This window comes from Budorcas taxicolor, chromosome 7 (genome assembly GCF_023091745.1).
Source record: "Budorcas taxicolor isolate Tak-1 chromosome 7, Takin1.1, whole genome shotgun sequence".
NCBI lineage: Eukaryota > Metazoa > Chordata > Mammalia > Artiodactyla > Bovidae > Budorcas > Budorcas taxicolor.
In genome coordinates, this window is record NC_068916.1 from 6,969,914 (window position 1) to 6,996,554 (window position 26,641).

A 26,641-nucleotide genomic window follows, 5' to 3' on the forward strand; every position below is an offset into this window, starting at 1 on the left:
TGGGCAAATTACATGCCGCTGGGCGACCTCGGGATTGTGACTTTCTTAGACTGGAGGCTCAGTTTCCTTGTCTGATGAAAGGGCTGCCTGACAGCCCCAGCCTCCCCATCTTGCCTTATGGGTGAGCTGAGACAGGGGTGCGATGGCGCTGCGAAGGCACGAAGCACGTATTAATACACATTAATTAATATTACTATATCCCTAGTAAAAAGATTAATACAACATATCACTAGTAAAAGGATTAACACCAACGACATGAACATACGATGAGCGCTCAAAGGCTGTCGTTGCTCGTATTAGAGCTCCTGCTGGAGAGAGCGAAACCCTCAGCGCCTTTCCCCCAAGGAGCCTCAGTTTCTCCATATGGCAAATGGGCATACCCTCTTCTCACCTAGGGAAAAGCACTTTGAGATGCGAGTGCATAAGCGGGAGCCCCCGGAGCGCGCCCCTCCCTCTGCCTCGGCTTCCCCCTGGTCCGTCCAAGCCCGGATCCCGCACCCAGGCAGGTTCACTCCACCAGCGATCTCTGCCCGCTCGCACGGGGCCTCACCTGGAGCCCACGGCGCCGCAGGAGGCTCGGCTCGTCCATTGCCCGTTAGTCCGCACTGCCGGCCGGCTCCCGGCCCCGCCTCAGCCATCCAGGCCCCGCCACCCCGCGCCATTGGCCAAACAGGTCAGCTGACGAGGCCTGACCCCGCCCCCCTCCGGGAGCTGGCTACGAAAGGCCCGCCCCTTTCGGGAGAGCCTGCCCCGCCCTTCCAGGCCCCGCCCCGCCCCTAGAGCCTAGAAGTAAACACTTTTCAATACATCTTCCTAGAAGAGAGAATTATCCCCATTTTGCAAACGAGGAAACTGAGGCTCAGGATCCATGTGCCTGGGGCACACAACAAGGGTGAGGTGGGTAGGGTATTCGCTGCTGTGCAAAATTTAACAAGGACTCACACACACACACACAATCCTTAAGATACACAACATTTAAAAAACAATAAAGAATCAAAGCTAACGCAAAAATGCATGATGAACCAGATATCAACATTTTAAATACAGGATCAGACTCTGCCTTTGCACGACCCTGACTGCTTGCCTCACTCCAATTCTGGCCCTTGTCCCAATAAAACTTTATTTAGAAGAATAAGAAACCACTGTAGTTGTCAGTTTCTTTTTTGATGATGACTGCCTTTGCTGAGTGTCAACTGAGCACCCAACTAAATGCTTCATGAGGACCTCCCCTCATAGGTATCTGATGGTAATTGTTCACCATGACTTTGTAGAAGGGAAAGGGAGGCTGGAAAAAGCCTGAAGTCCTAAAGTGGCATCTACATTCTCTCTTTCCCTGGAACTCCCACTGTCTCTGCAGCTGCAGGTTCCTTCTTTTACCCTAATGTTCCACCTGACATGACTGTACATTCTCAGGTTGGAGGTGACCTGGCTAGTCGTCTGTGAGGTACTGTAAGATCACACCAAGTTATGGTAGCCAGACTGAGCACATAAAAATATAGGTTGTTGTTGTTTAGTCGCTAAGTTGTGTCCGACAATCTGCAACCCTATGGACTATAGTCCGCCAGGCTCCTCTGTCCATGGAATTTCCCAGACAAGAATACTGGAGTGGGTTCCCATTTCCTTCTCCAGGGGGTCTTCCTGACACAGAGATCAAACCCATGTCTCCTGCATTGCCAGGTGGATGCTTTACCACTGAGCCACCAGGGGAGCCTGTTTAAAAAAAAAAATACAGGACTCCAAGACAAAATTTGTTTTTCTCATACGTGTGTTGAAATTGGCATGTAACTTGCCTACCCTAAAGTTTACCCTTTTAAAGCGTACAATTCTGTGGTTTTTAGACATATTCACAGAGTTGTGCAATCAGTACCACTATCTAACTCCACAACACTTTCATCAACCCCAAAAGACCTCCTACACTAGTGAGCTGTCACCTCCTACTCTCCCTCCCCTCAGCCCCTGGTGAACACCAATCTACTGTGAATTTGCCTTTCTGGATATTTCATGTAAATAGAATCATACAATGTGTGGTCTCTTGTGTCTGACTTCTTTCGCTCAGCACAATGTTGTCAAGGTTCATTCACATTGCAGCAAATGCCACTCCTTTCCGTTTTAGGGATGAATAATGTTCTATTGCATGGATAGTGTTTTGTTTATTCATTTATCCATTAATGGATATTTGAGTTATTCTACTTTTTGCTTCTTGTGAAGAGTGCTGCTGTGAACATTCATGTATTACCTGTATTGCAAGTTTTTGTGTGGACATGAATATGCTTTCAGTTCTCTTGGGTATATACCTCGGAGTGGAATTCCTGGGTCCTATAGTCACTTGCGCTGCCAAGGTGATGCTAGTGGTAAAGAACCTGCCTACCAATGCAGGAGATGTAAGAGACGCAGGTTTGATCCCCGAGTCAGGAAGATCCCCTGGAGGAGGGCATGGCAACCCACTCCAGTATTCTTGCCTGGAGAATCCCACAGAGAAGCCTTATGGGCTACGGTCCATAGAGTCGCAAAGAGTAAGGCACACACACACACACACACACACACACACAAAAGAGTAAGGCACAACTAAAGGGACTTAGCACGCATGCGTGGTAACCCTGCTTTTAAATATTTAAAAAAAACTACCAAACTGTTTTCCAAAGCAGTCACTGTTAGGGGTTGATTTGTGTTCTCCCCAAATTCGTAAGTTGAAATCCTCATCCCCCAGTACCTCTGAATGTATTTGGAGAAAAGGCCTTTGAAGAAGTAAAGTAAAATGAGGTCATATGGGAAGATTCTAATCCAATGTGGCTGATATTTTTATAAGAAGAGGAGGTTAGGGGCTTCCCTGGGGGCTCAGATAGTCAAGAAGAGGAGATTAGAATACAAATATGTATGAGGGAAGGCAATGTGAAGACAGGAGGAAAAGAGGCCATTTTCAAGCTGTGGAGAGAGACCCTGGAAGAAATCAAACCTACCAACACCTTGATCTTAGACTTCTAGCCTCTAGAACTATAAGGAAGAAAATTTCTGTTGTTGAAATCATTCAGACTATGATACTTTGTTATGGCAATTCTACCAAACTCTTACAGACACCTAGTTACATTTCATTTCAGATAAACCATGAATACTTTTTCAGTATATTACTCTGCACAATAATTGGGATGTAAGTATGCAAAAAGCCCTCTATTATGTATCTGATTCCCTGATAACTCAGTTAATAAAGAGTCTGCCTGCAATGCAGGAGACCCCAGTTTGATTCCTGGGTCAGGAAGATCCGCTAGAGAAGAGATAGTTTACACACTCCAGGATTCTTGGGCTTCGCTTGTGGCTCAGTTGGTAAAGAATCCATCTGCAATGCAGGAGACCTGGGTTCGATCCCTGGGTTGGGAAGATACCCTAGAGAAGAGAAAGGCTACCCACTCCAGTATTCTGGCTTAGAGAATTCTATGGACTGTATAGTCCATTGGGGTCCCAAAGAGTTGGACGTGACTTTCACTTTTCACTGTCATTTATCTGAGATTCCAATTTAACTGGGGGGGGGGGGTGACATATTTTATCTGACAACCCTACACCAAATGGGCTTCAGTTGGAGCTTGCATACACCTAGGTAATAGTAAACTCATGCCCTAAAATAGCCAACTTTCTGTCTCTGGCTGCTGCTGCTGTTGCTGCTGCTGCTAAGTCGCTTCAGTCGTGTCCAACTCTGTGCGACCCCAGAGACGGCAGCCCACCAGGCTCCCCCATCCCTGGGATTCTCTAGGCAAGAACACTGGAGTGGGCTGCCATTTCCTTCTCCAATGCATGAAAGTGAAAAGTGAAAGTGAAGTCACCCAGTCATGTCCAATTCTTAGTGACCCCGTGGACTGCAGCCTACCAGGCTCCTCCGTCCATGGGATTTGCCAGGCAAGAGTACTGGAGTGGGCTGTCTCTGGCTAGTTCTGCCTAAAAGTTCTATTGGAGGCCAGGCTGGGGTGGACATGTGACCTAGAGTCTTGCATCCAGCCACTGTGATTGGTTCAAGATGGAGATGGGACTCAATTTCAGCCAATCAGTATCTTCCCTGGGACTTTGGCCGGAACCTGGAGGTGAAGAGGTTCCCTGTATGAAAGGTTGCTGCGAGCTGTGCGTTACACCAGGTTTTGTGACCTCCAGAGGAGAGGATTTCGATCCAGGGTCAGAGATGAGGCTTGACTACTTGAAGCCTTTCGTGTAGCCAAGTTTTATTAAAGTATAATAGAGATAGGGAAAACTTCTGACATAGATATCAGAAGTGGACAGAAAGAGTGCCCCCTTGATAGTTTTTAGCAAGGTGTTTTATATCTGTTAGAAAACTATTAATCAGATAAGAGAGACACCTCAAAGCTGAGGGGGTTTCACCAGGCCCCTCTCCAACAATATGTATTTTCGAGATAGGATGACATGAGGTGTGCCATCCCCCGGCCATAAAACAACTGGCAGGAAAACTGGCTTGTTGAGCTATTATCAGCCCAAGATTTGAGGAGAGTAAAATAAGTTAGTCTTAGGTGGATAAAGAAAGGCAGATTCCAAAACAATTACATAGTTTCATTAACATAGCTTAAGAAAAACATCTCTGTAAGAAAAAGGCATTGGTTAGGTCAAGGCAGAACCAGGTGCCGTCAACACATAGTTAGAAGAAGCCTCTTTTAATTTTGCGTAGAGAAGGAAGACAATGCCTGCCACTTGAAGTTTATTTCCCCCTGCTGCTTGGGGACCGCTGGCCTTCCTGCCTGCGACTCTCATGTACCAGAGGTGGTTGGGTGGACAGATGAGGAGCTAGCAGAGGGGAAGCCACCAGAGAGGTCTCAATGCCCTTGATCCCTCTGAAGAACTCCCTCACAAAACTCCTTCCCGAAAGACCACTTCAGTGGGCAACAGGGAGCATTTGTTGACCGACAAACTGACGGACTGACTGAATGCAGTTTTCCCAGAGTGAACACCTATTCTTCAAAATCCACTTCAAATTCTCTTTGAGAAACATCAGAGATCATTTATTGAATGGACATAGATGGTTTTTTTTTTTCTTGCAATCTTCTACACATTCATCAAAACCCTCCTCAAATGTCTCCATGAGGGGCATCAGGGAGTGAATAATGGGTATGTAAATGGGCACCCCTGGTAGCTCAGATGCTAAAGAGTCTGCCTGCAATCCCTGGGTTAGGAAGATCCCCTGGAGAAGAGAATGGCTATCCACTCCAGTATTCTTGTCTGGAAAATCCCGTGGACAGAGGAGCCTGGGGGGCTACAGCCCACGGGGTTGCAAAGAGTCAGACATGACTGAGCAACGAACACACACACTTTATATGTATTCTTTAAAAAAAAAAAAATGAATGAATAAAGGACTTCCCTGGGGGTTCCAGTGGCTAAGACTCCATGCTCCCAATGCAGGGTGGCCGGATCCGATCCTTTCAGGGAGCTAGATCTCATTATCTCACGTGCGGCTAAGAGTTCGCACGCTACAGCTGAAAAAAGACCCCACATGCTGCTCCTTCGCCAGGTGGCACTAGTGGTGAAGAACCTGCCTGCCAACGAAGGAGACGCAAGAGATGCGGCTTTGATCCCTGGATTGGGAAGATTCCCTGGAGGAGGAAATGGCACCCCACTCCAGGATTCTTGCCTGGAGAATCCCACAGACAGAGGAGCCTGGTGGGCTACAGTCCATAGCGTCGTAAAGAGTCAGACACGACTGAAGCGACTTAGCACACACATACATGCCTCTGCTAAGACCCATCACGTGCTGTGCTTAGTCACCCAGTTGCGTCCGGCTCTGCAACCGCAGGGATTGTAGCCCGCCAGGCTCCTCTGTCCATGGGATTCTCGAGGCCAGAATCCTGGAGTGGGTTGCCATTTCCTCCTCCAGGGGATCTTCCGGACCCAGGGATCGAATTCACGTGTGTTATGTCTCCTGCATCGGCAGGCAGGTTCTTTACCACTAGTGACACCTGTGTCTGCTAAGTAGCTCTTTGTGACACCATAGACTGTAGTCTGCTAGGGGGAAGCCCACTAAGACCCAGCACAGCCAAATAAATTAAATAAATGTTTTTTTTAATTGAATAAATATTGACCTACAGCATTATATCAGTATATAATATACATATATAATGTAATATATATTAGTTCAATATTTCTATACCTTACAAAATGGTCACCACTATGTATCCTTTAAAACATCCTCAAATGATCCTCTGGAGGCATCAGAAAGTCCTGGCTGAGTGAATGAAAAATGCTCTTATTGGTGAAAACATGTTCTTATTAATAAATGTGTTTGTTACAAGAGCTAATGGATCGTTCCCTTGCCAACTCCTACTCATCCCTCAAGATCCTCCTTAGATACCCCTCAAGGGCATCAGATCTCTTGACCACGTGGAGGGCAGCTCAGCTCTTCTCAGGCTAAAGGTCACTACCCACCCTCCCCACAGAAGACGGAAGCTGAGGGGGTGGGGAAGTTCTGTGGTTCCTCCTGTTACCATTTCCTGGGCAGGGGGGGCCTATGACCCTATCCTTCCTGCCCCTCCTCAGTTTGTGGGGCATCTGAAAGTGGGACGGCCCTGGGGACGTATCTCAGCTGTGCTTCTGGGGCAGCTGGGAGGGCGTCCTGAAGTAGGTGGCAGGCAGGCCAAGAGAGGTGGGTGTACAAAGATTTGGCATGGGGAAGGTGGGCTGCGGTGAACCTCAGGGTGGGCCTCCAACTGCGACCTCAAGAAGGGCAGAAACAACACCTCACACGAGGCTGGAATCCCGCTCATGCTGCTACCATAGTTCCTTGGGAAGAAGCCCAGCCCTTCAGCCCAGCAGTCAAGCGTCTGGTCCACTCTACCATCCTCATCTCTCACATGGAGCCCCACACCTGCCAGTTCATCTTGGTGTTCCCCAAAGCGTGTCCCTGACTTTTGCTTCTCCTTTGACCTCTGTTGGGAATGCCCTTTAGCTCTACAAAGCCAGTTTAAGACTTCCCTTCTCGGGGCAGCCCTCTCTGGTCCCCCTCAGAGCCCCCCACCTCTGCCCCTTCCTGCAGCCAGCCCCTAACCCCCAAGGAGCTGGGAGCATCTGCGTCCAGCTCTGCTCCAGCCCCTTGAGGTTTTCTCAGTGGCTGCTCTACCTTTGGGGGGATGGGAAAGAGGTGTGAGAAGAGCAGAGATCACTGAGAGCCCCCAAAGAATGACAAACCGTCCTGGCTGTCTGGTGGGTAGCAACCCTTGTTTATCCCTGTGCTCAGTTGCGCAGTTGTGTCTGACTCTTTGTGACCCCATGGACTGCAGCCCATCAGGCTCCTCCATCCACGAGATTTTCCAGGCAAGAATATTGGAGTGGGTAGCCACTTTCTTCTCCAGGGCATCTTCCTGACCCAGGGATGGAACCCGCATCCCTTGTGTCTCCTGTATAGTAGGTGGATTCTTTACCACTGAGCCCCTGGGGAAGCTCCATTTATCCTCACTCTAGCCCATATGCAGATGAGGAAGCTGAAGCTTGGGAAGCCTGACTTTCCTGGGGATAGGAGGTAGCCCTAGGGCATGAGCCTTGCTCCTGGAAGCTCAGCCCCACTGTGTGGGGGGCTCTGCCTCAGGGTTTGCACCTATGTCTTTATCTCTAGCCAGGGCCCTGAGTGGGTTGAGTGTCTCTGGACTCAGTTTTTCCATCTGTGAAACGGGGCACCTGGGGTAAGAGTCTCAGGACCATTGAGAGGGGGCCCATTGATTTACCCCATCTCCAGTGGTCTCTTCCATCTTCACATTTCTCTCTCTTTGTGTCTCTCATTTCTCTCTCTGTCTCTGCCCCTCCCCCAGACATCACAGCTACTCCGCCCCTGGCCTGGCCTGGGCCCTGCTGCCAGTGAAGGCTGTTCTGTACAGGATCACAGGGTCTCCGTCCCCACTGTGCCAGGCCTGGAACACTGCCTCTTTGTTCCAGTGGCTCTGACTTCATGGCCTGCTGGGCGCCTGACCCTGGCTGGCCCAGCTGCCTCTCGGAACCGGCTCTCAGAAAAAGTGCTTCCTCCCACCCACCCTGGGCCTCAGTTTCCCCAGATGCTTTTCCCCAGGAGAGACCTTTATCCTGTTTTTTGTCCACCTGGGTTCTGAGAACAGCTTTTTTTTTAAGGTGAAAATCACACAACATATAATGAACTGTGTTAATGTATACAATTCAGTGGCACTGAGAACATTCACTGTATTGTACAATGATCACCTCTATTTAGTTCCAAAACATTTCCAGCATCCCCAAAGGCAACCCCATCCCCATGAATGGTCGCTCCTCATCCCCTCCCCCAGCCCCTGGCAATCATCCTACCTTCTGTCTCTGGATTTACCTGTTCTGGACGTTTCATATACACAGACTCGTACAACATGTGGGCTGCTGGGTCTGACTTTTCCCACTCAGGATGCTGCTTGGGAGTGCTATCCACTTTTTGTAGCATGAAACAGCTCTTTCCCGTGGACATTTTGGACCTTTGTTGACAGTGGGGGGAGAAGATCAGAAACTGAGCCAAACCCCCCGACCCCCGTCCCCAGCCTCCCTGTCTCTGGCCCAGAGACAGACATAGAGAAAAGACTAAGTCGAATCTAAAGGAAACAAGGAAATTCTTCAGACACAGGGCCCAGGGTGCCCTGAGGTTTGAGTTTGGGAAATGATGAGGTGGACATTTGGTGGGGAGAGCAGTCCAGCCTACAGAACGCACTTCATAACAATTTTTCGGGAGAGTGAACTCTGACGTCCAAAGGCCTCAGGCCTCTCATTGAGCTCCTGGATCTCAGAAGTGGGCCAGAGAGGCCTGGCTGCCGCCACCAAGTCGCTTCAGTCGTGTCTGACTCTGTGCAACTCCAGAGACGGCAGCCAACCAGGCTCCCCCGTCCCTGGCATTCTCCAGGCAAGAACACTGGAGTGGGCTGCCACTGCCTTCTCTCAGAGAGGGCTGGAGACCTAGCCAAGTACACAGAGGCCCAGGCCACCGATGGGGCTCTCACCTGGTGTCCAGCTCCCGTCTGGAGCCAGCAGAGAAGACCCCAGACCCTCAGGGGGTCGAGCTCAAGGTCTAGGGCTCAGGTGGGTCTGTGGCCTAGATGAGGCCACCACCCCCAAGCTGACTTCCTGGGTTTCTCTTTCATTTTGACTTGCCCTGGGAGGGGCTGTGTTTCATAACTTTTTTTTTTTTAATCTCTTTAGTCTTTCTTTATCAGCTTCAGCGTGTTCCCGGGTGAGGAAGGACCTGGTGGCTAGGGCCTCACCGGCAGCACAGAAGTTCATCTGGGACTGCTGCTCTCTTCAAGGACCGGATGGGACAATGGGGGTTCAGGCTGGTTGCCCTCCTTCTCCTCTTGTGCCACAGACAGGGCGGTGAGTCCCCTACCCTGACAATTCACCTCTTCTTGTTGGGGGTGGTGGGGTTGTGTGTATGTGGAGGGCTAGTGGCCTCGGTTCCAGGGTTGGTTCCGTGTCTTTGTGCCTCAGTCTTTCCCTCTGTCAAATGGGACATTAGTAATTAGGACTTCTAATGTCAGACTTGGGCGTTTCCTCTCCGGTCTGGATTTTGTCTTTTGTACTTCGTGCTTGGTCACTCAGTCGTGTCCCACTCTTTGTGACCCCGTGGACTGTAGCCCGCCAGGCTCTGCTGCCACTGGGGCTTCTCCAGGCAAGAATACTGGAGTGGGTTGCCATGCCCTCCTCCAGGGGATCTTCCTGACCCAGAAATCGAAGCAGGGTTTCCTGAACTGCAGGCAGATTCTTTACCAGCTGAGCTACCAGGGTGGAGTGGGCTAAATCTCTGAATCTTTCCCACTTGCCAGAGTTTAGTGAGGAGTAGCTAAAGAAGGGATAAAAAGCAAGTATGTACATAATAGATATCTATCTGGTGTATGTAACACACATACTCTCTCTCCATCTTGTGGAATCCAACGGGAAAGGACCCAGCCCTTTCTAAGAGCCAAGTTTGGACTCTCATCCCGACTCTGCTGTCCCATAAACTTGGATAACTTCCTTGTGCCTCAGTTTGCCTCTCTGTAAGCTGGAGATCAGCAAGGTTTTGGGACTTTTGGAGGTCAGGCAGGCCTAGAGACCAGCAAAAGGGAGGGGGCAGAGGACACCGAGTTGCTTTAGAAGAGCAGCCTGAGAAGCAGATGGGTGAATGGATGGACGAATGGATGGGCAGATGAGTGGATGGGTGAGTAAATGGATAGATGAGTGGATGGATGGACGGATGGATGGATGGATAGGTGAGTGGGTGGGTGGATGGATGATGGACGTGCGGGTAGATGGAAAGATGGATAGATGACTGGATGGATAGATAAGTGGATGGGAGGATGGCTGGATGGATAGAAAGCTGGATGGATGGGTGGGGGGTGCATAGATGGGAAAGTGGACAGGTGTGAGGATGATCCCTGGGTGAGCGCCTCTCCGTCGGCAGTGAAAGGCTGAGACTGCCATTACCTCTTCATTGCCTTTGCAGCTGAAGCCTGCGGTACCATCGGATGCTGTTTTCAGAACCCACCATACCCAGATGCAGACTCAGGTCTGGGCAGTTCCCCATCGTGGGAGGGAGGGCTGCTGCTGGGCTCTGACTGACTCCTCCCTAGCAGCCCCTCCCTTAGCTCCTTCCTGCTCAGCCAAAGTCTGGGGTCTTGGGAGCCCTGACCTGACATCCTGACAGCCTGTCCTCATCAAACTCAGTGCAGTCATCCACCTCTGTAAGCTTTGTCTGCCCCCTAACAGAGTCACAGGACTGTGTCTGTGTCTGTCCCAACTGGTCAGCATGGGGGTTAAGCAGCTGCTAAACATTTTGCCTCCCCCGAAGCAAGCATCGCTGGAACACTCATGCTTATAACAAATTCACTAATCTGCCCCTGGGCAGGCATTTCATCTATTCTTTCGTTCAAGAAATATTTACTGAACAGTTACTATGTGCAGACATGGTCCTGGATGTGAAGGAATCAGCTGCGAACCCAGCTGTCCTCCTGGGGCCACAGCCTAGTGCAGGGGGCGGACGACAGTCACACTAATGTGTATCCTGTGTATAGTGATATGCTATGAAATAAACAGAGCAGAATGGGAGGTGGAGAGGGAAGGGACTGCTTCAAATAACCTAGTGTTTGAGGCGGTGACTCTGAAGGAGAAATTGGAATGCGACGATCTGGGGCAAGGGCATTTCAGGCAGAGGGCACAGCCCATGCGAAGGTCCCAAGGTAGGAGCGAGTCTGATATGTTTGAACACCAGGGAGGAGGCTGAAGTGGCTGGAGCAGGAAGTGCTGTGGAGATGGCAGGAGACAGGTGGGAAGGGCAGTGGAAGGTGCTGGAAGCCACAGCGCGTTTAAGCTGAGGTCCTACTGGGTTACATGTGTCACGAAGATACCTCCCTGAGTTGTGTCAGTTTGGGGACACCCCCTTCCTGACACTGTAGTCTGTTCTCAAACCTCCAGGCTCAGCTTCAGGCCCCCGGGCCCTGAGCTGCTACCGGTTGTTCAGCAGCGCTGGTTATGAATGTTCCTGGGAGTATGAGGGCCCTGCAGCTGGAGTCAGCCACTTCCTCAGATGCTGGTGAGGACCCTACCCTTTGCTCCGCAACCCCCGCCTCTGCTCTCAGGATCTGTGCCCCTTTCCTGGGCCTCAGCTGGGGCTCTGTGTTGTGGGAGCTCAGCAAGGTGGGTACCCAGTTTGGGCAGCAGTTAGGACCCCTCTGTCCTTCCTTCATCCTCTCCCTCTCACTGACTCATACTTCTATTCACTCATCCACCCATTCATTTCTTCCTTCCCTCTGTGACAGGCCTTGTTAGGAGATTCTGGGGTCCTCTAAAACCCTTAGTCCCAGGCTGATCCCCGAGAAGCCCCCAGGCTGGGGAGGGGAGGTGAAAGGGGCAGGAAAGGACAGTGGGATGTGATGTACGTCATCCACTGCGGCCGCCGAGACTCAGCGCCAACACCTTCCTTCCTGCAGCCTCCAGTCTGGCCGCTGCTGCTACTTTGCCACAGGCTCGGCCACCAAGCTGCAGTTCTCCGACCAGGATGGCATATCCGTGCTCCACAATGTCACTCTCTGGGTGGAATCCCGGGCCGCCAACCGGACAGAGAAGTCCCCCAATGTTACCCTGAACCTCTACAGCTCGGGTCAGCACCCTGCTCTCCTCCCCATGACCCTCTCCTCACCCAGAGAAGCTTCTGGTCCCCAAGCCAAGACCTGAGTCAGGGTGCGGGGGATTCTGGGTCTCTGGCAAGGGGTTGGATAGTGCCAGCTGTTTTCCCATCCAACACTGCCCTATGACTCGGCAGTCTTTCATGGGCCCCTTACCGATCCCCTCCTGCTGGACATTTAGGTAGCTTCTGGTTTCTCCTTGATACCGTAATGCTCCCAAGATCCTGTTGGGTCTTTAAAATCTGTTTTTGTTAATCAACAACACACCCTTGGTTTAGATGTATTGAGCTGCCACTGTGTGCCACGCTCAGTCACAAAGGACACGGACAAGGCCAAAGGAGGTCAGAGCCCAGGGCTGGGATGAGGGAGGGGTGAATGAGGCACCCTCCTTGGCCACAAAATTTAAGGAGGGGCAGTGGCGAAAAATCTCAGTAGTCAAGATAAATGGTATCATGATTCAATGTTTAGAAAAATCGATATTGATGCAAAAAAAAAAAAAAACGAAGCCAGGACAAACAAAATATCAAGATTTTAAATAAAGAGAGGATCTGACCCTGTATTTGTACAACCCTGCCTCACTCTCCTCACCGTAATCCCAACCCTATCCCTGCTTCATGGAGCCCAGATTCAAGTAGGGTGATGGACAGGGCATGACCATTACACATGATGAGATATTGCTGGCAGATCAGGAAGGCCCCTGGTTCAAGCTGAGTCTTTGAAGGATAAAAAAGGTCCAGCAGGAATAAAGATAGGGAAGTGTGGTCCAGGCAGCAAGCGCCAAAGCCGTGAGGTAGAATCAAACACCATATGACCAAAAGACAGGAAGGGTGACAGATGTCTCTCCTTAGGTCAGGCTCCCTGAAGTGAGTTTAAAAACTTAGCAAGAGTTCCCCAGTAGTCCTCCAGGAACACTGAATCAGTTGATTACCCTCTCATCAGCAATTTACAGAAGTATGTCTCACCAGAGCTTTGCCAGCAATGAGTATTAATATTTTAAAGATATTTTTACTAACAGGATCCTGTGTATAAATCTTGACCCTGACTCATAGAACCCCAGGCGTAGAGGGGTCTTGCTAGGGTGGGCCTTGGGGCTTTCTCTGGACCAGGAGGCTCACGTGCAGGTTTTCTGGGATTTTCAGAACCAACAACTCACACACACCTGCTTCCCTTCCCCAAACCCCACCTCTGCTTCCAGTTAAATACGACCCTCCCCCAGGAAACATCAAGGTGTCCAAGTCAGCAGGGAAGCTGCGTATGGAGTGGGAGACCCCAGCCCGCCAGGATGGTGCCGAGGTACAGTTCCGGCACCGCACACCTGGCAGCCCGTGGAAGCTGGTGAGTTTATTCCCCAGATCAACGGTTTGCACAGGGCACAGGGCCCCTTCACATTTCCCCCATCAGCTTTGCAGTCTCTGTATCTATCACCCCTTCCACCTGGCCTCCACTCTTGCCCCATAGTTAGCCTCTGGGGTTTGTCTCTGACTTGAAGATCTGATTATGACTGCCCTTGCTCACACAAACCAGAGATTGAACCTGCATCCCCTGAGTTAGAAGGCGGATTCCTAAGCACGGGGTCACCATGGAAATCCTTCATTTGCTTTTCCAAGGATGTCCTCTCACTGTTCCCAGATCCAATCCAGGGCTCTATGTGGCATTTAGCAAAATAATTGTTGAAGATTTCAAAAGAGCTCACTAATATTTTCAACACCAAATGTAAAATCATGTATAAATATGATCTCATTTTAGGGTGACTGTGGACGTCAGGATGATGCTGGCTTCGGTGAGAATAATAATGAATAATGACAGCAGCAGCAAGTTAGCATTAATTAGGCACCCACTGTGTGCTACTGCTAAGTCACTTCAGTTGTGTCTGACTCTTTGCGACCCTATGGACTGTATCCCACCAGGCTCCTCCATCCATGGGATTCTCCAGGCAAGAATACTGGGTGGATTGCCAAGCCCTCTGCCATGGGATCTTCCCAACTCAGGGATCAAAACTGCATCTCCTGCAATTCCTGCATTGCAGGCAGATTCTTTACTGCTGAGCCACTGGAGAAGCCCCCACTGTGTCGTAGGCCCAGTGCTAAATTCTTTGTAGACTTGTTTGTGCCCCCTTGTAGTTCAATATTGGATGATTCCCATTTCACAGGGGAGGAAACACAGGCTTGGGCTTGAGAAGCCCAATAATGCCAAGGTCACATCCCAAGGAATGGTATTGCTGAGACTCAGAGCCCAGACAGTGTAAGAAGTGGGTGATCCCTGAGGCACCAGAGCACAAGACCTGGCCTATTCTGACTGTCCCCAGGGTCTGGCACGCAGTTACCTCTCAATAAATGCATGAACACAGTTGGCACTCAGTAAGTGCACGGACACCGTTGATGCTCAATAAGTGCACATGCAGTTGGCGCTTGATATGTACATGGTGGCTAAGTGACCATCCCAAGCTCCGGGTACTCCTAGCTGTGGGACTGCCCCTTGGCCTGAAGTTTGTTCTGCTTTTCCTCAGAGTCATGCCTCTGCCCCTTGGAGATGGACATGGCCCAGGAATTCCAGCTGCGGCGGCGTCTGGGGCCAGGGGTCCCCGGAGGTCCCTGGAGCAGCTGGAGCAGCCCTGTGTGCATCCCCCCTGGTGAGAAAACCCTGGGCCACAGGAAGGGAGACAAGCATCCGAAAGATGGTAGTGGGATCAGAAGTAAGGTGGTGAGTGTTAGCAATAAGGTGATGGGCGTTAGAAACGAGGTGGCGGGAGAAATTAGGGAAAACTGGTGCCAGGTGACAGGGCAGTGAGCGAGTTTCACTTTATAAAATGCAGCCAGCCCGTAATCTAAAGAGAAAACATTTCTCAGTCCTTCTCTCCTTCCGGTTAGTTTGGTGGGGTTTGTTCTCTGAAAGCTGAACAGGGAGTTGATGGGTGCATGTAGCTGTGTTGTGAAGATGGATTTTCCCAAACAACACAGGAAGCTGGAGACTGGGCAGTTCCAGAGTGGAGATGTAGCCCAAGGTGAGGGTGCAAGGGAGAGATGGGGTGACTGTCAATATTTGGCCCCCACCGTTTGAACTGGAGCTTCCTCCTGCCAGCCCAAGAGTGTATCTGCTGGGAAACAGCTCCAGTCATTGTTTCCAGATTTGTCTAAAAAATCTGTAGTATTTTGGAAAAGGACATGATATGAAATTGACCATTTGAACCATTTTTAGCCAATTGCATCAAGTATATTCACCCTCATGAGGTGGATCTCCATGTTTGCAGATTCTGAAAACTATGTAACCCATGGAATCTCGTGTTTCATGGGAGGGAGGGAAAAGGCCCCATGTCTCCATCCAGGGTCTGCAGGAGGTTGTGAGCAAGGGCACCACCCTCAATGTCACCGTCTTGCTGTCTCATTGCAGAAACCCCTCCACAGGCTGAGGTGAGGTTCTCAGTAGAGCAGCTTCGCCCAGATGGGAGGAGGCAGGTGACCTTGCATGAGCAGGTAACAGGGTTGTCATTGGGCTGTGGGCTAGCCTGGGAAGAGGGAGAAGGAAACCAGAGGCTAGAGTGGAAATGTGTAAAGCTCAGGGAGATGAACCGAGAAGGTGACTGAGACAGGAAAGACTGTAGGTTGAAATCTGAAGGTAATCGGGAGCCATGGTAGGTGTGTGAGCTGAGGAATATGGCTGGACTCAGGTGTTTGCAGGCTCCCTGGGGTGGCCATCGGGAGAATAAATTGTGGGGGGCTCAGGTGGAAGCTGGGAGGCCAGGAAGTAGTTGACTGTAGTTGGTCTGGATGGGAGATAATTTCTTCGAAGTCCCTCAAACAACTCATTAAGTATGTAAGTCAAATATACCTATTTTACAGAGAAGGAAACCGAGGTACAGAGGGAAAGTCTCCTGCCTGAGTCAAGGGCAAAAACATATGTTTCAACCCCTGATTTCACCATAATTAATTCAGCCAGATCCCTAGTGACCTGTCACAGTAAAGTTATAGGGAAGCTCCTTCTCTTCCTAGGTTTCCTATAAGTTGAATCCTTTTTCTTAGAAAAAATTTCCAGACTTGAGGTAATTGGATTCAAAGATGGAAACTTTTTTTTTTTTCCTGGCTTTTAGTGGGTTTTGGCAAATTATTTCCCCCTTCGCCCAGACCAACAATCAGTGAACGTGACAGTTTCCCAACAGTCTTGCCAGCGTTGAGGTTTACTAGCTTGTAAGTTTTTGCTCAAGTCATCACCTGGGCCTACGGATGAGTCTGTGTTCATGGGCTGAATCCTGATGTCAACCCATGGGGACAAGGAGCATGTTCAGGTCCCCAGAAAACCATCTCTCACACTCATAACAGCTGCCCCAACTGGAGCTTCCGGAAGGCTGCCTTGGGCCTGACCCTGGCATGGAGGTGACCTACGAGATCCATCTCCACATGCTGTCCTGCCCATGTAAGACCAGGGCCAAGAAGACTCTGCGCCTGAAGAGAAAGCTCGTCCTCTCGGGTGCTGCCTACGATCTGACCATCGTTTCCCAGAATCGCTTTGGCCTCGGCCCCAATCAGACACGGCACATTCCTGCCTGCATCCACTCAGGTGCCTTTGGCTGGGCGGTGGGAGGGCCCCTTGGAGCTGAGCACATACTCTGAACCTCAGCTAGACTAGGTGAGGCAAGCGAAGCACAAAAATTTAAGGGGGTGTCTAATTTAGGAGCGTATCAAAACTTAGTAATCAAAAATGCATAGTGTTTTTAAAAAGGCATAGTGTTATAATGTAATAGTTCAAAAAATAATCTCATGGGCAAACTACAGCTCAGGTCAAATGTTTGTTTTTGTAAATAAAGTTTTATTGGGACCAGGGGCAGGATCAGAGTGTCAAATGAGGCAGGGTTGTACAAGAACAGGATTGATCCTGTCTTCATTTAAAATCTAGGCAATTTGTTCACTTTATATACAGGCATACATATATTAAGGGCTTTCCAGGTGGTGCTAGTGGTAAAGAACCTGCTTGCCAATGCAGGTTCGATCCCTGGGTCGGGAAGATCCCCTGGAAGAGAGCATGGCAACCCACTGCAGTACTCTTGCCAGGAGAATCCCATGGACAGAGGAGCCTGGGAGGCTATGGTCCATAGGGTCACAGAGTCGGCCACAACTGAAGCGACTTAGCATGCACGCAGGCACATACATATATTAATATATACATATATTTACATATAATGAAAAAATAAATGGCGATGATGTGGATAGAAAGGAATCCTTGCACACTATTGGTAGGAATGTAAGTTGGTGCAGCCACTAGGGAAAACAGTATGTAGATTCCTCAAAAAATTAAGACTAGAACTACCATGAAAAGTGAAAGTGTTAGTCGCTCAGTCGTGTCTTACTCTTTGCGACCCCATGGACCTGCCAGGCTCCTCTGTCCATGGAATTCTTCAGACAAAAATACTGGAGTGGTAGTTATTCCCTTCTCCAGGGGATCTTCTCAACCCAGGGATCAAACCCAGGTCTCCTACATTGCAGGCAGATTCTTCATCATCTGAGCTATATGACCCAGCAATTCTGTGTATTTATCCAGAGAAAAGAAAAACATAACTGGAAACAATATATGCACCCCTATGTTCATCGCAGCGTTATTCACAATAGCCAAGATATGGGAACATCCTAAATGATCATCAATGGAGCAAAACGACATAGTGCATGTATAGAATGGAAAACTGCTCAGCCGTAAAAACAGTGAAATGTTCGCATTTGTGACGGCAGGCATGGGCCTTGAGGGTATTATCCTTAGTGAAATAAGTCAGATGGAGAAAGACAGACATGCTGTAATTCCTCTCAGATGTGGAATATAAAAACCAACCAACAAACCAAACTAACTGACTAACCAAATAAATAAATGGACAAACCAAAACAAACACATAGGCAGAGAAAAAAGTAGCGGTTACCAGAGGGGAAGAGACGGGGGAGGGAGGGGTAAGAGGATCAACTCTATGGTGACAGACGGAAACTAAATTTTCTGTGTTGAGCACACAGTAGGGTATTCAGAAGTTGAAATATAATATTGTACTCATGAAACATATATTATAAACCAGCTGCTGCTGCTGCTGCTAAGTCACTTCAGTCGTGTCCAACTCTCTGCGACCCCATAGACAGCAGCCCACCAGGCTCCCCCGTCCCTGGGATTCTCCAGGCAAGAACACTGGAGTGGGTTGCCATTTCCTTCTCCAATGCATGAAAGTGAAAAGTGAAAGTGAAGTCGCTCAGTCGTGTCCAACTCTTAGCGACCCCATGGACTACAGCCCACCAGGCTCCTCCGTCCATGGGATTTTCCAGGCAAGAGTACTGGAGTGGGGTGCCATTGCCTTCTCCAGTATAAACCAGCATTACCCCAATAAAAAATAAATCTAAAATTTAAAAAATCAAGATTTATGTGTATATATATACACATATTTTATTGAGGAAAGGTTCACATGTCAAAATGAACCATGTTAACAAGCACACTTTGGTGCACTAGTCACATTCACAGCGTTTCACCTCATCTAGTTCCAGACATCTCATCACCCCCAAAAGGAGACCCTGTCCCCATTAGCAGTGCCTTCCCATGCCCTCCCCCAGCCTCTGATTATCACTGCTCTCCTTTCTCTGTGGATTTTCATGGGCTTTTTCATAGAAACTGATCACATGCTTTGTGATCTTTTGTGTCTGGTTTCTTTCACTCAGCCTGATGTCTCCAAGATTCAACCACATTGTATCGCGTGTCGTGCTTCATTCTTTTTTATGGCTGAGTGATATTTCGCTGTGTGGACAGGCCACATTTCCTTTATCTGTTTTTCCACTGATGAACATTTAAGCTGTTTCCATTGTTTGGCAACCCTGAATAGTACTCAGTACATATTTTTCCATTCATTTCTATCTTTAAAAAATATTGCATTAAAAGAGCATTGATACTGATAACCGAATTCTTTGACACCTCCTTAAATTTCATGCCTGAGATAAGTGCCCTGATTGTTTCACCTTACTCATGATCCTGCTGAGCACCCAGTAGGGTGGTTACGATGATGCCCATTTCAGAGATGGGATGACTGAGGCTCAGACAGATGCAGCCACTTGCCAGGGTGGCACATCAGAGAGTCTGTCAGTTCCTCGTCTGGTTTGGGCCATGGCCTTGCTATGTGACCTTGAGCTGGTGGCTCTCTGTCTTTGAGCCTCAGTTTTCATATCATTGATATAATTTGATATGATGTGGCATGATATTGATATGATTTATATCATTGATCATGGTGACTGTAAAACAGCCCTGGCCTGATGCATACAGTCAGAACTCAATCAGTGATAGCTGTTCTCTCTAGAACTGGAAGCAGTACCCACCTCTCAGCCTGGTGCTGCTACGCTTGTTGTAGGGAGTGGCAGAGATGAGCCCCAGAGGGCTGAGTGGGTGTGTCCTCTGAGCGCTGGTCCGAGGAGGAGGCCCCTCCCCCACCAAGCCACCCACTGCGGCAGCGCGAGGCGGGTGGTGGGCGGCCAGGCATCTGCTGGAGCGTCTGCTTACCAGCCTGGCAGGGTAGAAGTGGCAGCATAGGGAGCTCTGATGGTAGGCATCCTGGCAGAGAACCGTGGTCAGCCTGGGGGAGGACTCGGTTCATTCAAACGGCCGCTGCTGTCCCCTTGGTACTCAGCCGTCAACTCGGCAGCCCCCAGCGTGGGGAGAGAGTCAGAACCAAACACTCCGGGCCCCCTGGGGGTTAGAGTTTGTCAGGAGAGTGGGATCGGCTCTCAGAGCCTTGGGTGGGTGGTTGGGGGCGGGGCATAAGATCGCAGGTCTGATGTGCCTCCCTTGTTTTCTTCCAGAACCAGGGCTTCTGAATATCAGTGCCGGAGCCAACGGGACCACCATACATTGGCCAGCCCGGGCCCAGGGAATGAGGTACTGCATTGAGTGGCAGCTCCAGGGCCAGGAGGAGAACCTTGCCGCCTGCATCGTGACGGCACCCCAGGACCCAGACGCTGCTGGAATGGGTACGGTAGTATTGGTTACCCTGCATCCTCCATTAGAGCTCCCAGTCAGCTCACACTTACAGGCATCCTCCATGTGGGGTATCTGAGGCCCAGCGAGGTCTTGCTGCTTGCTCAAGGTCACACAGAAGTGGGGACAGGCCAAGACCTGTGAGGCCCTCCTACTCACGCAAGTCTGGAGTTTCCTGCTGCAGCCCTGGTTTGCCAGGGCTCAGCCCTGGGCAGGTTGCACCCTGGCAGGAAATGAGTCTCACGTCCCAGGGTGTTTGTTGAACACTCACTGGTGCCAGGAAAGGTGGCAACTAGCAAGATGCTAGTGGCAAATTAATGAGGCCTCTGGAGGGAAAGAGGGGGTGCTGAATGGCCTAGGCAGCCTCTTGCTCTCTGCCCTGTTCTTGCTGGGTCCCCCAAAATCCTCAGTCTTAGCCTGGCCCTCCAAGAGCTTCCAGCCAGAGGAGACAGGCTGGACACAGCCATCCCTGGCACCATGGAGTAAGAGCTGTGCTGGAGAAGGTGGGGATGCTTTGGGAGAGGGCAAAATGAAGGAATCCTGGAGGAAGGCACATTGGTGCAAGTGTTTTGAGGCATGAGTAGGAGTGCTCTGAAAGTTCCTGGTAGATGGCACAGGTGCAAAGGTGGGGACACAATCTATTTACTGGGCTGACCCTTGCTAATCCTTCCAGCAACTCACAGCTGGAGCCAAGAATCTGGGGCACTGGCACAGAAGGCATGTTACCGCATCACCATCTTTGCCTCTGCACACCCGGAGAAGCTAACCTCGTGGTCTACAGTCGTGTCCACCTACCATTTTGGAGGCAATGGTGAGTGGCCCAGTCCTGCAGGGTGGCCTCCTCTGGGGACTCAGCAGCGGTCCTTGGGTATAAGGAATGGGCAATACCATTTAGAGGCACCTACTCCTATCAGGTGCTGGCCAAGAGCCAGACACTTAGAAGTCAGCTCAGTCAGGACATCCTGGTGGTTCAGTGGTTAAGATTCTGCTTCTACTCCAGGGGGTGTGGGTTCAATCCCTGCTCAGGAACTCAGATCCCACATGCCTCATGGAAAGGCAAAAAAAACCCCCAAAAAAGTCAACTCAGTCGACTTCTAAGACACCCAAAGAGGCACTGCTCCATTTTATAAGTAAGAAAACTGAGGCTCAGAGAGGGGAAGTGATGGTACCAGAGTAGTGCGGCGAGGATTTGAACCCAGGCCCACTTGACTTGGTGGTCACGGCTCCCTGGGTCTCTGGACGGTACCAGCTGGGCAGGCAGAACATGCTGAGCCAGCACCCTAGGAAGTGACCATGGCTGTGGTGTGATTGCAGCCTCAGAGGCCGGAAGCCCACAGCACGTGTCGGTGAGGAAGCTCAGCCAGGATTCGGTGTCTGTGGACTGGACACCATCTCTGCTGAGCACCTGCCCTGGCGTCCTGAAGGAGTACGTTGTGTACTTCCAGGAGGAGGACAGCAACCAAGCGTCTGGTAGGTGAGGCTGCACGGGCCTGGCTGGGGGAGGAAGGGGTCTGGGCTGGAGTCTGCCTTGCTGTGTGACCCTGGGCACCTCACTGTCCCTCTCCGGGCCTTGGTTTCCTCACCCATAAAATGATAGAGTTGGACTCATCATTTGATTGGCCCTGATGGCAACTCCCATGGAGCAGGAATGACTGTCCCCATTCTACAGACGGGGAAACTGAGGCCTGCAGAGGGATTCAGCTGCCCAAAGGTTAAGCAAGTCTGGATTTGAACTCAGGTGCCCCTTCCTGCCCCATAAGTGGGAAAGAAATGAGGATGTACAGGGCAGGTCTCACCAAGGCTGGATCTTCCTGTCATTTCCTGCACTGGGAGCCTCATTCTCCCACTGGTTAGCACAGCCTTGCAGATACAGCCTCACCCATCCATCTCCTGCAGCAACAGGCCAGGCTAACAAGACCGTGGCTTTACTTCCTGCCTTCTCAGCACAAGCCCAGCACAGGGCAAGGCAGGATGCCAAAGGGAGGGGAGGGGGGATGGGGGGATGGGGGATAGGGGTGGGGGATAGGGGTGGGGGATGGGGATGGGGGAGGGGGGGGAGGGGGTGGGGGAGGGGGATGGGGGATGGGGTGGGGGATGGGGATGGGGGATGGGGGATAGGGGCTCTCCAGATTCAGACATAGACACCCTGCCTCCAGTCTGGCCACCCTGTGATGTTTGGAGGGAGTGTGCGCACTCCTGCAGGCTCTGTCAGTCACTCGGTTGTGTCCGACTCTTTGTACGTAGCCCGCCAGGCTCCTCTGTCCGTGGGATTCTCCAGGCAAGAGTACTGGAGTGGGTTGCCATTTCCCACTCCAGGGCATCTTCCCAACCCAGGGATGGAACACTCATCTCTTGCATCTCCAACAGGTGGATTTAGAGGGGATAAATGAAGCCTAATGGGAGTTGGTGATGCATTCCGGCACAGCCAGAAACAGCCCCATTTGCTGAAAACTGATTTGCCAAAAGCCAAATTGCTGAAGATTCATGCACCAACTGCCCATTTGGCCAAATGTACCGACTTCCCTGAAATTTCTTTTGGAGAATAGTCCTCTTGGATATTTACAAAGAATACGGATTTAGGGTTCTAGGAATTTTTTTCTTCTGGACAACCACCACCAACTGTATTCTCATTTTAAAGATTTTTATAAGGTGCTTTTTTTTTTTAAGTCAGCCCATTCCACAAACACTTGTTGAGGTCCTACTGTGTGCTGAGTTGCTGGGGACACTGGGCAGGGAACAACTTAGACAAAGGTAACCCTGGCCCTGACCTGAAAGATGGGAAAGAGGTGAGGGAGGAAATCATGTAGTCATCCGGGGAAAGGGTAAACGTGGCCAGGGTGTCAGTGCAAAGGCCCTGAGGTTGACGATGGGACCTGATGCCTTTAGGGAGCTCTGAGGAGAAGGCACATGTGGCTGGCAGAGATGGGCTAGGAGTGGGGGAAGGGCATATTGGTCAGAATTTGAGAAAAACAGCATCATTTGCTGAAGATTTTGATGAAGAATAGTTTTCCAAATAAACTTGAGGTGAACGGGTGCATTTAGGGAAGAGTTTTCCACAAAATTTCTGTGAGTGCCCACTGCCATCCTCACCTCCCAGGGCGGAGCCCAGAATAAAGGGGGTCTGCGGACTCACGGCTGCCTCCTGTTCACAGAGCTGCACGTGAAGCCCACAGAGACCCAGGTCACCCTCCAAGGCCTGCGGGCTGGCACAGCTTACAAGGTGCAGGTTCGCGCAGACACAGCCAAGTGGAGGGGCGCCTGGAGCCAGCCCCTACATTTCACCATTGGTGAGTGAGGGAGTGAGTGACAGTCACTCAGTCTTGTCCGACTCTTTGCAGCCCCGTGGACTGTAGCCTGCCGGGCTCCTCCGTCCATGGGATTCTCCAGGCAAGAGTACCGGAGTGGGTTGCCATTTCCTTCTCCAGGGGATCTTCCCCACCCAGGGATAGAACATGGGTCTCCTGCACTGCAGGCAGATTCTTTACCATCTGAGCCCCCAGGGAAGCCGGATTGGAGGAGGGTGGGAGGTGCACCCTGTATTCACCCAGCATGCACTGCCCCACATCCCACATCAAGAAGGATTTCTGCCCTGACCCTCCAAATTTCCGTTGCTCCCCATGAATCTCCCTCAGGAGCAAGTCACAGGCTGACCTGCTCCCACCTCCTTCACCAGCTTCCTCTGCTGTATCTTCTTCCCATAAATCTTTTCTCACACTCCCATGTTCTTGCCCTTGCAGGCCTCTGCCTAGAATGTTTGGCCTCCTTGTCAAACTCCTATTCATCCTTCATAATTCAGCTCAAACGCTCTCTCCTTCAGGAAGCCTTCCAGGCTTCCTCCTGGGGCATCCCCCTCCCCTCCAGCTGTGATTGCCCCACCTACCTGGCCTGACACCTTGGGAGCAGGTGGGGGTGTCTTTCTGGGCTCTGCCTCCCCCAACCTTGGAGCTACTGGGGAGAGGGAGAGCGCAGGGGTGGGTATTTATTGAGGGAATGAATGAATATGAATGAACATCTCTCATCGCAAGCATAAGGAAGTCGGTGGGCTCTGTTGTCTTGGGGCATGTGGAAGTGGAAGATTTGGGGACCGAATGACCCCTGTTCTTGCCATAGTCCCTACCTGTTGTCCTTGCAGTGGAATCTGGTTATAAAAGAAGCAGTGAGTCAGACTAGGTGTGTGGTGGGCAGGTCTGGGTCCAGGGGGGCCACCGCACGAGCCCCACCTGCGGGTGATTGGCCCTACGGTGTCCTGAGCACTTAGTGTGTGCAGGGTTTTATCCCGCAGTCACAGGGCAGGCCGGGCCCCACTTCCCAGAGGAGGAAACTGAGGCTCGGAGCGGCTCGCATTGCGCCAGGGTCAGCAGTGAGTGGATGGAGGGCCCGCCCCTGCCAGTGCCCGCCTCAACGAGAGGCAGAAGGTGTGTCTCCCTCAGCCCAAGCTCTTCTGCTCCTAGAAGTCCAGGTTTCTGAGTTGTCCGACTTGTCCATCTTCCTCGCATCTTTGGGGAGTTTCGTGAGCATCCTTCTCCTGGGAATCTTTGGGTACCTCAGCTTGAACAGGTAACTTGCACCCCCTCCCCTGAGATGATCTGTAATAGTGATAGTATGAATAATAATAATTGTTAACCCCAAAGAGGTTTTTATGTCCACTTTCAAAATGAGGAAACTGAGGCCCAGATAGTCAGGCCCAGGGCATCCAACAGTGCTGGAATTTCAACTGGGTCTGTCCGTTTCCCTCTGCTCTGACCCCTTAGCCACATCTTCACTCCCCTTATTGTAACCTAATGGAGATGACAAAAATAAATCAGAACAATTTAAAAGTAAGAACAGACAGAAGCACTGACCAGTTCCCCTCTCTCCCCAGGGCTGTAAGGCACCTGTGCCCACCCCTGCCCACACCTGGTGCCAGCACTGCCATCAAGTTCTCTGGCAGCCAGGGAAAGCAGGTAAGGGCCCCTCTTTCTAATTCCAAGTATTGTTTATTGGGTCCATATCTGGATTAGTGCTCTGAAGAGTCATGGCCATGAATTAACTCATTTTATTCTTTCCAAACCACTGGTGCAAGGACTCAAAAAAAAAAAAAACAAAAAAAAAAACCTACCCTATTTTATAGACAAGCAAATAGAAGCCCAAAGTGACCCTCATGTGGATCAGTTCCTAGTAGTAGAAACAGAACTCAAGTGACTTCACAACATAACCTGATGGAAAAAAAATTCTAAGGTTGTGGGCTTCAGGTATGGCTGGATCCAGGAACTGGGACTCCATCTCTCTGGGGTGCTAGCTTCCCTGCAGGCTTCTTTTCCAGGCAGGTTCAGCCTTCTTCTTGCGGACACAGGGTATCCCTTTTTCCCATTAACTGCCGCAAAATTCTGGGCCATCACTGATTGGCCCAGCTTGGGTCACATGCCCATCCATGAGCCTATCACTGGAACCAGGGGGCTGGAATGCTCTGATTGACTGGGCCAGGATCACACGCTGACAGCAAGAACCAGCCTGGGGCTACTGCCCTGCCCAACCACATCACTCATCAGAGGAAGAGAGACAGTTTTCCAAAGAGAAATGGGGAGCCCTTCCTATTGATCCTTGAATTGGCCTCAGGATTTTAGAGAATTTAGCCAGAAAGGACCTGGTCCAGTCCATCCTTGTGTGGATGAGCAGTAAGGCCCCGCCCACAGCCTTGACCCCGCCCTCCCCCTCCAGGTTTGGCAGTGGACCAGCCCAGCAGACTTCCCGGAGGAGGTGTCTCCACACGAGGCCCTGATGGTGAATATATCCTGGGAAAAAGGCGAGGGAGCTGACATGGGCACACTTGGGACTCTCAAGGAGAAGATGGAGCTGCCTCTGCGTGCCCCTAAGCCAGCCCCGGACACAGAGCTGCCCTTGAAGGACAGGAAGCAGATGCAAGGATGCCCTGAGGCTGGGGCTCTGAGGCCTGGCTGGCAAGACGGTCTGGTGGAGGACAGCCTTGCCCAGGTGGCTAGACCCCCACTGCTGCTCCTGGGGGGCCTGAGGCAGGCCCCCAGGTTCGGTTCGCAGGGAGAAACAGGAACAGCTGCCTCCTCTTACAGAGAAGACTGACCACTGCTGCCAGGATGGCTGGCTGTTGTTCACTGCACACTCAGCCTGTTTTTTCCAGACACTCACATGATGCCCTTGAGCGATATGGCTGTCCTATTGACCTATTTCCGTGAGCCTCAGTGAGATTCAGAGAGGGCTAGTGGCTGGCCTGGGGCCACACGACACACGCAAGACTCTAATCCAGGCCGAGTGGCTCAGACTCCATCCTCCCTCCCCAGGCTTTGGAGCCGCTGCCCTCCCTAGACGCCGACTCTGCCCAGCACCACCTGCCACAATCCTATGGTGGGAACCTTGCAAACCACCTTGAAACAGAAGTTGCTGCCCAGGGCCAGGACCTGGCATCCATGGAGCAGGGTGCTGTGGTTGGCCTGTTGAGTGGGTGTGGGATAGACTGAAGGGGCCCCAAAGAGGCTCAGGCTGATCCCAGATCCTGGGCTGGGCATCTTGTCTGAATGGGGAATATGGGTGCTAAATTC

The 26,641-nt window shown here is 50.9% G+C and overlaps 2 protein-coding genes across 2 annotated transcripts in view; one reads left to right on the forward strand and one right to left on the reverse strand.

Annotated features, from left to right (window-relative positions):
* The window catches only part of MAST3 (microtubule associated serine/threonine kinase 3), a 47,839-nt gene extending 39,402 nt beyond the window's left edge, over positions 1 to 8,437 (reverse strand). Inside the window, exon 1 of the mRNA XM_052644122.1 lies at positions 8,306 to 8,437. Coding sequence (XP_052500082.1) covers positions 8,306 to 8,437 — 132 coding nt within the window. The remainder of the gene's footprint in view (positions 1 to 8,305) is intronic.
* An 832-nt stretch (positions 8,438 to 9,269) lies between these two features.
* IL12RB1 (interleukin 12 receptor subunit beta 1) lies at positions 9,270 to 26,165 on the forward strand. The gene is made up of 16 exons (XM_052643668.1): positions 9,270 to 9,330; positions 10,439 to 10,501; positions 11,407 to 11,524; positions 11,922 to 12,091; positions 13,312 to 13,451; positions 13,863 to 13,896; positions 14,623 to 14,745; positions 15,504 to 15,586; positions 16,430 to 16,667; positions 19,916 to 20,083; positions 20,764 to 20,901; positions 21,405 to 21,560; positions 23,243 to 23,377; positions 24,542 to 24,647; positions 24,952 to 25,033; positions 25,788 to 26,165. Exons 1-16 carry the CDS (start codon positions 9,270 to 9,272, stop codon positions 26,163 to 26,165), a joined length of 2,193 nt encoding a protein of 730 aa, XP_052499628.1.
* The last annotated feature ends 476 nt before the right edge of the window (positions 26,166 to 26,641 follow it).

Excerpts from the sequence above, each read along its gene's own strand:
- IL12RB1 (XM_052643668.1), top strand. The coding sequence starts at position 9,270 with ATGGGACAATGGGGGTTCAGGCTGGTTGCCCTCCTTCTCCTCTTGTGC. Across the intron at positions 20,084-20,763 it reads CCCAGACGCTGCTGGAATGG|CAACTCACAGCTGGAGCCAA; the intron begins GTACGGTAGTAT and ends TAATCCTTCCAG. Across the intron at positions 25,034-25,787 it reads CTGGCAGCCAGGGAAAGCAG|GTTTGGCAGTGGACCAGCCC; the intron begins GTAAGGGCCCCT and ends CTCCCCCTCCAG.